The sequence below is a fragment of the Gadus macrocephalus genome, chromosome 7 (genome assembly GCF_031168955.1).
Source record: "Gadus macrocephalus chromosome 7, ASM3116895v1".
In the NCBI taxonomy this organism is placed as follows: Eukaryota; Metazoa; Chordata; class Actinopteri; order Gadiformes; family Gadidae; genus Gadus; species Gadus macrocephalus.
The window spans coordinates 27296001-27307775 of NC_082388.1; the positions used below are offsets into that span (position 1 = coordinate 27296001).

General features: G+C 47.5%; 1 protein-coding gene across 1 annotated transcript in view; it reads left to right on the forward strand.

Annotated features, from left to right (window-relative positions):
* The window catches only part of LOC132462122 (protocadherin alpha-C2-like), a 19960-nt gene extending 8316 nt beyond the window's left edge, over positions 1–11644 (forward strand). The window contains 6 exon segments of the mRNA XM_060057732.1: positions 1774–1964; positions 5232–5317; positions 11144–11259; positions 11261–11335; positions 11337–11381; positions 11384–11644. Coding sequence (XP_059913715.1) covers positions 1774–1964; positions 5232–5317; positions 11144–11259; positions 11261–11335; positions 11337–11381; positions 11384–11629 — 759 coding nt within the window. The 3' untranslated portion in view covers positions 11630–11644.
* The last annotated feature ends 131 nt before the right edge of the window (positions 11645–11775 follow it).

Sequence of the window (11775 nt, forward strand, 5' to 3'; positions counted from 1 at the left end):
GAGGGGGAGACGAGGAGAGCGTTGTGAACACTAGATATTAAATATTATATCCAGAGACGGCAGTGGCTGCCTTCTGGTCGGTGCCGTGAGTTCAGCTCATCTCGGGTTCCCGGGACGGGTTCCAGTTCTTCCGTAACGAGACGGCAGAAGCTGCTCTGTCCGATTATTGGTATTGATTGAGTGTCAAAAACAGTCGTGCATGATTGCATTTCTCAGTTCTTAAATTGTAAATATAGAATATATATTTAGTTTGAGTCGTATCGATATATGACACTGGATACAATCTGGAAGCCAGTCATCTAGGTAAATCCTATTTACATTTGTTGTTAAATGTAATTACCAGCTAAAAGCTGACTCTCTTTTGATTATCAAACACAGTAATTTGCTTATTTTAAAATATGCTAAATAGCTCACAGATGTTGTGTGATAAATTATGATCTTAGATTAAAATAATTAGGAATAATGATTATTATGACACCCAAGGTAAAGCAAAACTAAATAATTTCTCTCTATACTAGAATAAGGTTTTAGTGCGATTTAAAGGATCGCACTAGTTAGCAGGTCCCAGCTAGCATCACAGTATACCATAGCACCACAAGCTAACCCGAATCCTCTTCAACCTCAATGACACCCCCCCACACACACACACACACAAACACACACACCCACCCACCCCACCCACACACACACACAAACACACACACACGTACTCTAAGATTTTCTTTCAATCATTTGCGATATGGATCATGGTTCCATTTTACGACCAGACGTTTAATAAGCCTTTCTGTGAAGAAACCCATCCATGGATGATCGCTCGGAGGAGACACACATTTCACTCTGGACTCTATTCCCGGGGGGAATGTGGTTGCCGTGGTGATGAGAAGCCCCTGCTCATTGGCTGGGTCGGATGCAGTGATTTACCTAAGGGTAGATGGGGGTGTGCTGCGAGTCTAGAGAGTACTCACACACACACACACACACACACACACACACACACACACACACACACACACACACACACACACACACACACACACACACACACACAGACACAGACACACACACACACGCACACGCACACGCACACACACACACTCACACTCACACTCACACTCACACACAGACACTCACACACACACACACCACACAGGAATGTATTCTTATCTTTTATTTTAATACATAATCAATGATAATTGGCCCTTAACTCTCTGTATATATTGTGTGTGTGTGTGTGTGTGTGTGTGTGTGTGTGTGTGTGTGTGTGTGTGTGTGTGTGTGTGTGTGTGTGTGTGTGTGTGTGTGTGTGTGTGTGTGTGTGTGATATCCGGGGCCAGGATGTGTTTTGTGATTAATTGATGAGGCCATGGCCAGGCCTGCTCTGTATGACATCATACTAATCTCTCCATCTCTCCCTCTCCCCCTTTCTCCCTCTCTCCCTCTCTCTACCTAACTCCATCTTCCTCTCTTTATCTCTCTCTAATTCTGCATCTTGCTCTCCCTCTTTTGTTCTTCCTCCCTCTCTTCCCTCTCTCCCCCTCTCTCCCTCCCTCTCCTTCTGTCCCCCTCTCTCCCTCCCTCTCCTTCTCTCCCCTGTCTCCTTCTCTCTCATCTCCTCTCTCCCTTCTCTCCCTCTCTCCCTTCTCTCCCACCTCTCCCGTCTCTCCCGTCTCTCCCCTATCCCCCCTCTCCCCTTCTCTCCCCTCTCCCCTTCTCTCCCTTCTCTCCCTTCTCACCCCCCTCGCCCCTTCTCTCCTCTTTCCCTCTCTCCTCCAGCCGAAGGCGCCGAATGCTGACTGGCGATATTCTGCCTCTCTGAGGTCTGGGATGCACAGCATGCAAGGGATGCAGGGCATGCCGGGGATGCAAGGGATGCAAGCAATGCAGGGGATGCAAGCAATGCAGGGGATGCAAGCAATGCAGGGGATGCAAGCAATGCAGGGGATGCAAGGGATGCAGGCCATGAGGTGAGTGAAACAGGAGATTCAAAATCAAGGTGCAAGTTCACAAGTCTGATTCGTCCAAAAAGTCTGCAGAGTCAATTTGTCTGTTACACACTTCATTCGTGGGTTTGCGCAAGATACCCAGAGCAACCGCCAGAGTCCTTCCCCGGTCATACCTGGCCATGATGGGCCCCCGACCTGTTGGTCTGTCGGGGGTCTGTCGTTGGACTTGGAGATGAGGGGAGGGCCATTTGGGGTGTGGGACAGACGTCAAGCAGGGGGGAGGAGGGGGACTGGAGGAAGGGGAATACACATAATCAACTAAAAGTTGGGTCAGAGATCAGGGCTCTGTCAGGGAGGGGGGGAACAGCAAGAGGCCAAACCATATCCAACTGTTAACAATGAATAAAATCCTCAACATGAAGAACATTCCCTTTCGAATCGTTGGTGAAATTAGACTTTAAAGCGTTGAGTGTGCTCCCTCTCTGTAATCTAACTTCCTCTCCGCGCTCATGAAGCTCTGTCCCCCTGGTGACATTCTGATTAAACATCTCATTATATTATAAAACTAATGTCATTTTAATGCCACTCATTTACATTAAACTGTGAAGTCCCTTTCACAGCCCAACAGACACACAAACACACACACACACACACACACACACACACACACACACACACACACACACACACACACACACACACACACACACACACAACAGATGCTAACATTTTCATACTCACACACACGCCACACAAACACACACACACACCACAAACACACACAAACATAAAACACACACACACTACACATGCACAATAAACACACACACACACACACACACACACACACACACACACACACACACACACACACACACACACACACACACACACACACACACACACACACACACACACACACACACACACACAAAGACCAACCAAGTGAGTATAGTACGTCAACTTCTCACGGGATCAGCTCCGGTGGTATCTGACGCCGGGGGTAGACCCATGAACTCCTCCTCCTGTCTCCATCCGTCTGAAGGAGCATGGAGAGATAAAAGCTCCCATACAGCGTGTGTGGGGGTTATATATATATATGTTTGTGTGTGTTTGTGGTGTGTGTGCATGTGTGTTTGTGTGTGTGCGTGTTTGTGCGCTTGTGTTATGTAGGTCATTCCCAGCTAGCTCCAGTCCATCATTGGGAAGCAAGAGAGACAAACGAGCTGATGCTGGCACTTTCCCCCATGTTACACACGCACGCACGCACGCACGCACGCACGCACGCACGCACGCACGCACACAAACACAGACCCACACACTCACAAACACACAAACACACACACATACCCATGCAAACACAGTCAGCCATATCTCAATGTTATGTGCAACTTGTTATCATGATCATAAAAATGTGGAAAAAACATGAACTGATGGTTGCCAACTCACACATACATAACCACTCCCTCACCCCCACCCCCACCCCCCCACACACACACAAACACACACAGCCAATGAAACATGTACACATCATATCTACTGCATATATTATGATAATCAAATCCAAGAGCACATTGAGTCAAAGTCATACTTTGTCCATCGCTGCGTGACGGTACAGACTGCAATAGACTACGGATTTCAAATTGAATGCATCATATATAATTATTTATGGGAACTATTATCTAAAGATATAAAAATATGATACACTATGTTTGAGAGAGAGAGAGAGAGAGAGAGAGAGAGAGAGAGAGAGAGAGAGAGAGAGAGAGAGAGAGAGAGAGAGAGAGAGAGAGAGAGAGAATGTGTACATCATATACTATGCATGAGAGAGAGAGACAGACTGAGACAGAGAGAGCGAGAGAGAGACAGAGAGAGCGAGTGAGCGGAGAGAGAGAGTATACATCCTATACGGTGCTGCATTGCAGAGGCTTCTGCCTCTGTTCCTCCTCTCTCCCCCACTTCAGGGATTCAGAAAAAAAAAACAATCAAGGCTTTCAGTGGCTGCCTGGTTACCTCTGGTAACAAAGGCTCCTCAGCCTGAATCCTGTCGACTGCTGAGTGATTGTTTATCTGGACTTCACCCAGTGCATGGCTATGTATATAAATGGCGTGAGTTATGTGATACAATATGTTGTTTTTCTTTCTGTTGGCCATTATTCAACGGTTTTCTTTGAACAATAACTTATTTTAAAGGGAATTATGAAAGTGATTCCTAATTAGATTTTCTCTTCAGCTAATGAAAGGGTGAATGTAAACCGACACCTCTGCTTATTGATCCCTGCATATTCTGCACAGCGAGAGAAGTCCCTGTCTCAGGCTGTGTTTCACCGCCTCAAACCAGGGCCGTGTAGCAGGGTTCACAAGACCGACCGCAGAGTGGGTTTGAAACATGACAACAGTAGATACATATTGCATGGGATTTAGACAGAAAAAACCCTGAACCCCCAACAACGGTTATGAGGGACTTAACCCAGTACCCCTCCACCCCTGCCCTCTAACATCACGGAGGAACAAGATGGACGCTCCCGATTGCAGAGTTATGATGTGCTCAGGGCGATATGTCAAAACACTCTCAGGCTGGAAAGCTTGAAAGCTTTAAAGAGCCTGCTCAGCTTTTCTGAAAGCAATTAGCATGAAGCCAGGAGTCCTTCTAGCCAGCTGGCTCCTGTCTCTTATTCAACCATGTAGGGCTTGATGCTTTAATAAACCTGCATTTCACGGGAATGCGTTTTATTGGACGTTATCACAGTTTTCTCGGCGGTCCGATTTCAATCACACCAGAAGGCGGAAATAGCACATTTAGTAAATTACTATACAATATAACCAAACTTTATGGAAACAGCATTTCTGCTGGACTACTGTTTATGTGAAGTGTTGAAGTGAAGCGAAATTAAGTTTATTTGTATAGCCTAAATCAAAGTTAGAGTCCTAAAGGGATTCACAGGCACACATTATACAACACCCCATATCCATTAGTCCTAAAGGACAAGGAACAACTCCCTAATCCCAAGGTAAGAGGCTTGGCTGTCCCTGAACCCATCAAGTCCCCTTCCCCTGAGCTGTTCAGTGGTGCAGTGACGTAGAGCCGAACCTCACTGCACTGGTGTACAGGTGTGTCTGACCAGAGGCGTTCAACAAGGCTCCGTTCTCAGTCCCCTTCGGTTCATCCTTCACACAAGTCTGACCAGAGGCGTTCCACAAGGCTCCGTTCTCGGTCCCCTTCGGTTCATCCTTCAGCTCCCCCAGCCCCCCCGACACTGACAGACCCCCCTGTGCTTTGTGTTCCAGTGCGGTCCACATGGAGGAGTCGTCGGTAATGCAGGGAGCCCAGGGCATGCTGGTCCAGAACTGGCCAACGGTGTCCAGCGCTGCAGGTGAGGAAAGTACCTCCAACAGACAGGCCGCATGGGAATGTTGAAAACAGTTATAATGTATCAAACAAGAATATCATGCAATTATAATATATCATATAAGAACAAATCATACAATAACATAACATACAATTATAATATATCATACAATTGTAATATGTTAACAAAATAATACATTCACATTTGATTGTTGTTCCTATTTGATAAATATTTATTGTTGGTTGTTTCATTTCAAGGAATGTTTCATGTTGCAGAATGAACCCATGTTGCTCCTAAAGTAGAAATTATAATATATAAATATATATGTATAGATATTAAGTCCTATTCTATTTCATATGAGAACTCACAAACATAACATTAACAGGAGAGTCAAAGACAAACTAACAGTACATACTAAGTTTACGTATATACGTGTACTGTTACTGCAGCCCCAGTAGAGAGGCTGTATCTGATGTGTTTTGTGAATAACAGTGTACTGTTATTCTGCACTGTACAGACGGTTCATAATTAGCCCACAAAGAGAAATTAATCGGAGAGGCAGGTGAGGAACGTACCTTGAGTAGACATTCCCTGCTGCAGGGGAACGGGATCAGGTGTCTGGGAGACAGGAAGGCAGCAAGAGGACTCTTAGGTCGGGGTCTGTGGGTTCAGATTTTATTATTGATCGTCATAGTAGTGCTGATGTGGTTTTATCAAGGCAAAAAGTATCAAAGCAACAAAAAACAAAACTCTTTCTATTGTTCACTCCCTTATTGAACAATAGCTTTTTCAGAAACATTTCAATCAGCATAATTTAAACCTTGTTTCACTCATTGTTTGTCATCAGTAGTATTGTATTTCACCGAGCTTTGAACAATCATGAAGCTGATTATCAAAGCTAATCAAAAACAATCACAGGCAAAGCAGAACACATGCATCTCTGCGTGTGTACACACACACATGCACACACAGACACAGGAATACACGCACACACACATACACATACACACGCAGACACGCATATACACAAGCAGACACACACATACATTAAATCGACATGTTTATTTGATAGCATTCCACCATTGAGTTTGGCAGCTTCACTTAAAAAATCAATCTCTATTCTATCCGAGGTATTAAGTGGGACATGTTTGGAGGTTACTGCTAAGGGCTGAACATGGGAACTCAGTCTCCATGGAATGAACACAGAACTACATGTCAAGGACACAACCCTTACCCAACACATGATTACATCAACGTATGACCCTTTGAATACACTTGTATCACACAAATGGAGATGAAAGCATGAATACATAAAAATACATTGATCAATCCACGTTCACACCCAACCAAGCTGACATTATCACATACAGAGGTCCCCCGTTTCAGAGATGCATTGCAGAAACAACAGTGTCAATTAGAACCAGTGTGTGGGTGTGTGTGTTTGTGTGCGTACGTATGAATGTGTGTGCGTGTGTGTGTGTGTGATTAAGTGCTTAGGCAGAATGTGTAGATAATGATGGTTCTATCTGTGGGTCGCCCACACTGGCCAAGGCTGGAAGCTCCCATCCAGATTCTGCTGCCATTGATTTTCTGTCTTTCAGTTAGAATTACAGCCAGAGTCTGAAGCTCCAGGGTGAGGGGTAGCTAGCGGCCATCCCTTAGTCCCCTCACCCTCTCCTGGCTAAGAACCATGTGCTTCCTCCTGGACCGCGGATGTAAAGGATGGAGGGGGTAGGAAGGTCTAGCTCGCCCCTCACTCTCCCCGCTCGCCCCTCTCTCTCCCCGCTCGCCCCTCTCTCCCTTTCTCTCCCCTGTCGCCCTCTCTCTCCTCGGTCGCCCCTCTCTCTCCCTCTCTCCTCGGTCGCCCCTCTCTCTCCTCTCTCGCTCCTCTCTCCCCTCAGTCGACCCTCTCTCTCCTCTCTCGCCCCTCTCGCCCCTCTCTCTCTCTCTCTCTCCTCTCTCGCCCCTCTCTCTCCCTCTCTCTCCTCTCTCGCCCCTCTCTCTCCTCTCTCTCCCTCTTTCTCTTCTCTCGCCCCTCTCTCTCCTCGCTCGCCCCTACAGCTCTGGGACTCTCCCCCTGGTGGTGACTCTGCGCCCCAGCGAGGTCCTTGAAGGTCGGGGGGCGTCCTTGCGGCCCCCGGGGGAAGGGGAGGATACCAGGGGGAGGGGGGGAGGAGAGGGAGGATCAGGATACGAGGAGTGAAGGTACGAACAGGAACGGCTGCGTTTCCATGTGCGTTAGGAGAGGTACAGAGAGGGGGAGGGGGGAGGGGGGGAGACGGAGGTGTGGAGGGGGGAGGTGAACGGGATTGGCAGGTTCCCTGCAGTAGCGGTGTTGCTAGGGAACCGGCATGTGAGACTGTTGCCAGGCAACACTGCCTCACAACGGAGGGACGGAGGGATTGCTGCAGCAGCCACACCCTCGGTGAGGGGGGGGGGGGGGGGGGGGGGGGGGGGGGGGGGAGAGAGTGGGCGATGGTAGTTTCCATGGCGACCGGTCATATCTCTGAGCGGGAGAGACGGAGGAAGAGGAAGAGGAGGAGGAGGACAGGTATTAATAGGAAGGAGAGGGTCGGGGATGAGCAGTAATTGGGAAAAAATAAAGAATTTGAAAAAATCCAGAACGATTCTAGATTCTGATTCTAGATTCTGAATCCAGAGGTGACGGCGGTGCCTGCATCGCAGCCACAGGCAGTTTGAACGTGTGTCTGTAACGATGCAGCAGTGAGACTAAAGGGGGGAGGCGGCAGCCCAGAATACCAGACAATAGAGACTGCCAGCTAGACATCCTGGTATCCATGGCAACCGGTGTACAGCACGCATAGCGATAGCTGCTTTGATAGCGCTGGTTAGTGTCTCACATGTTGTCAAGCGAAGCCCAGACCGGAGGAAATACGGAAATACTCTATTCACACACTCACATACACACGCAGTTAAACAGACACAAACGTACATGCACGCACACATACACAAACACACAAACATACACGCACACACAAACACACATGCACACTCGCGTAGACATACACGCACACACATACTTTCACACAAACATACACACAAATACATACAGAATGACGCACACACACAAACATGTACACAAAGAGACACACACAAAGACACACACGCACACATCCACACACACAAACAAAAGGAGTTTGATTAAAACCTGTGGCAGTGATTTCAGTCTGGTGAGTGTGTTGAGAGTGATGGAGGAGGCAGACAGCAGCTCATGAATGAAGCAGCACCCGTCGCTGACATTTGGGGTGATGGAGTAGTGATGGGGTGGAGACTCGTGATGGAGTCCACCTTAAAGTCCCTGATGGCAGAATAACTCCAGACGATATATAGATCTACAATGAGCGGTGGAAATAAAAGACTTGCTCCTTGATTAACACTGTGTCTAAAGTGTGTGCTGTTGTGATAGAGTAAAGTAGGAGTAATCAGGACAGAGATCTGTGATGCAGCTGTCACTGAGAACGAGATACGATGCTCTGCGAGGTGTAAAGAACACTCAACTTTTTTATTTGTTTTTTATTTAAATAACACCCACTTTTAACACCACCGCCGTAACGTAGTAACTTGTTACATGTGTGCGTTTCCTTATGTCCTTGACGAAAAAAACCAGATTATAATAATAACAACATTGATACATTCACTTTTGGATGATGTTCATATTTTATAAATGGTCATCTTCAAATATTTATTGTAGGTTGTTTCATTTCAATGAATCTTTCATGTAGCCGAATGAACCCATGTTGCTCCTAAAATAGAATTGTAAAATTCTATTTGATATGTCAGCTCACAAACGTGAGTTACACTCACATTTGTATATGCATACGTATATTGTTACTGCAGCCCCAGTAGAGAAGCGGTATTTAATGTGTTTTGTGAATAACAGTATACTATATATAGAGCAGTCCTAGAAGATATAGGTTTCTGCACTGTACAGACGGTTCATAATTAGCCCACAAAGAGAAATGAAACTGAATATTTTCCCAGGGCCGTGTTTGATCTGAATAAACTCTGGAGGGAAAGTAGGTCAGGGAGAGAGAGCTGGTGTGATCCATGGAGCAGAGTCTGCCCGCCTACCTCGTTTCTCTCTCTCTCTCTCTCTCTCTCTCTCTCTCTCTCTCTCTCTCTCTCTCTCTCTCTCTCTCTCTCTCTCTCTCTCTCTCTCTCTCTCTGATTTTCTTCCTTGTTCTCGCTCACTCCCTCCCTGCCTTGCTCTCTCTCTGTCTCACACTCTCCATGCCTGTCGCGCTCTCTCTCTCACACACTGTCTGCCTCGCTCTCCCTCTCAGTCATTCTCAAATTAGCTTCCTCTCTCTCTCTCTCGCTCTCTCACTCGCTGAATTCATCTCTCTCGTTTCTTATTCAAACTTTTTTTTCTCTCTGTCACTTTCTCTCTCCATCCCTGTCTCCTTCTCTATCCTCCCTTTGTTGCTCTCTCTCTCTTCACTTCCCCATCAGTCACTCTATATGCCTACTCTCTCAGAGTGACACTCTCTCTCTCCCCCTCTCCCTCTCCCTCTCCCTCTCTCTCTCTCTCTCTCTCTCTCTCTCTCTCTCTCGTGCCCTTTTGACCTTGCCTCTCTATGTTCATCTGACGTCTCCCTCCTCCACCCCATAATCTCCTGCTCCTCCTCTCTTCTCCTCTCTCTAAATCGGTCCCTCGTCTCTGCTTGTCACATATCTCTGCTCCTTCTCCTTTCGTCTCACACGTCTCTCGCTTTATTTAAGAAATGTTTTGTTGCCTTTCTTGTTGTTTTTTTTGGCTCTCTGTCGTCTCCAGAATCTCTCGTTTCAGTCACAATCCTCTACTGCAGCCTCTCTGAAACCCACCATGTATCGCATCATCCAATGACATCAAATGTAAACTCATAGTCAAGTGATAATCATTACATCTTATTTAATCATTCAGTGTTGGCTTTTTCAAAGTGACTTACAGTGAATTCAGAGACAGGTCATTAAGGAGCGGGTAGGGGTTAGACAGTACAGAGACAGGTCATTAAGGAGCAGGTAGGGGTTAGACAGTACAGAAACCAGTCATTAAGGAGCAGGTAGGGGTTAGACAGTACAGAGACAGGTCATTAAGGAGCAGGTAGGGGTTAGACAGTACAGAAACCAGTCATTAAGGAGCAGGTAGGGGTTAGACAGTACAGAGACAGGTCATTAAGGAGCAGGTAGGGGCTAGACAGTACAGAGACCAGTCATTAAGGAGCAGGTAGGGGTTAGACAGTAGAGAGACAGGTCATTAAGGAGCAGGTAGGGGTTAGGACAGTACAGAGACAGGTCATTCAGAGCAGGTAGGGGTTAGACAGTACAGAGAAAGGTCATTAAATAGGGGTAAGACAGTACAGAGACAGGTCATTAAGGAGCAGGTGGGGGTTAGACAGGACAGAGACAGGTCATTAAGGAGCAGGTAGGGGTTAGACAGGACAGAGACAGGTCATTAAGGAGCAGGTAGGGGGTTAGACAGTACAGAGACAGGCCATTAAAGAGCAGGTAGGGGTTAGACAGTACAGAGACAGGTCATTAAAGAGCAGGTAGGGGTTAGACAGTATAGGTACATGTCAGTGACCTCAGTTATGATGTTAGTAGGGTTTTTTTCAAAGCACTACAAACCCTTTGGGATGTGAAGTTTAAATGTTGTGTAACTGTTGTAACATGAGAATCGGATCAAACAGAATTCGGGGGAGGAGGTCTGACTCCAAGCTGAGGTTAGTCTCTGTGTTTCAACCCCCATGCTGACAGTTACATGCTATTATTAGAATAAAAAAGTAAATAATCTCTCTCTCTCTCTCTCTCTCTCTCTCTCTCTCTCTCTCCCTCTCTTTCTCTCTCCAGACGGGGAGGGTGGGGGAGAGCTTTCCCCTCCAGTGGGCGCCGGGGTCGACAGCAACAGCTGGCACTTCCGCTACGGCGCCGGGGGCCCCATCTACGGGCCCCCCGCCCCCATAAGGGGCGGGCGAGGTCCCCCCTGAAGCCTTCATCATCCCGGGGTCCCCCGCCATCATCTCCATCCGCCACGACCCCGCCCCCCCCTCTGAGGGACAAGGGCGAGTTCATCAGCTTCGGCAAGAAGGGGAGGACCCCAAGAAGAAGAAGAAGAAGAAGAAAGACAAGAAGGACAAGAAAGACAACAAGGGGAAGGGGGAGACGACACCGACGACTAGGGGGGAGGGAGGTAGGGAGAGAGGGGGGGAGAGGGGGAGGACCCAAAGAAGAAGAAGAAGAAGAAAGACAAGAAGCGAAGGGGGGAGACGACACAGACGACTAGAGTGGGAGGGAGAGGGGAGGGAAGAGAAGGGGGAGAGAGGGGGAGGACGCTGACGACTAGAGTGGGAGGGAGAGGGGGGAAGTGGAAGGGGGACGACACAGACGACTAGAGGGAGAAAGATGGAGAGGGAGAGGGAGAGAGGGGGAGGGAAGAGGGAGAGAAAGAAGGAGAGGGAGAAGGAGAAAAGAGGGAGAGGGAG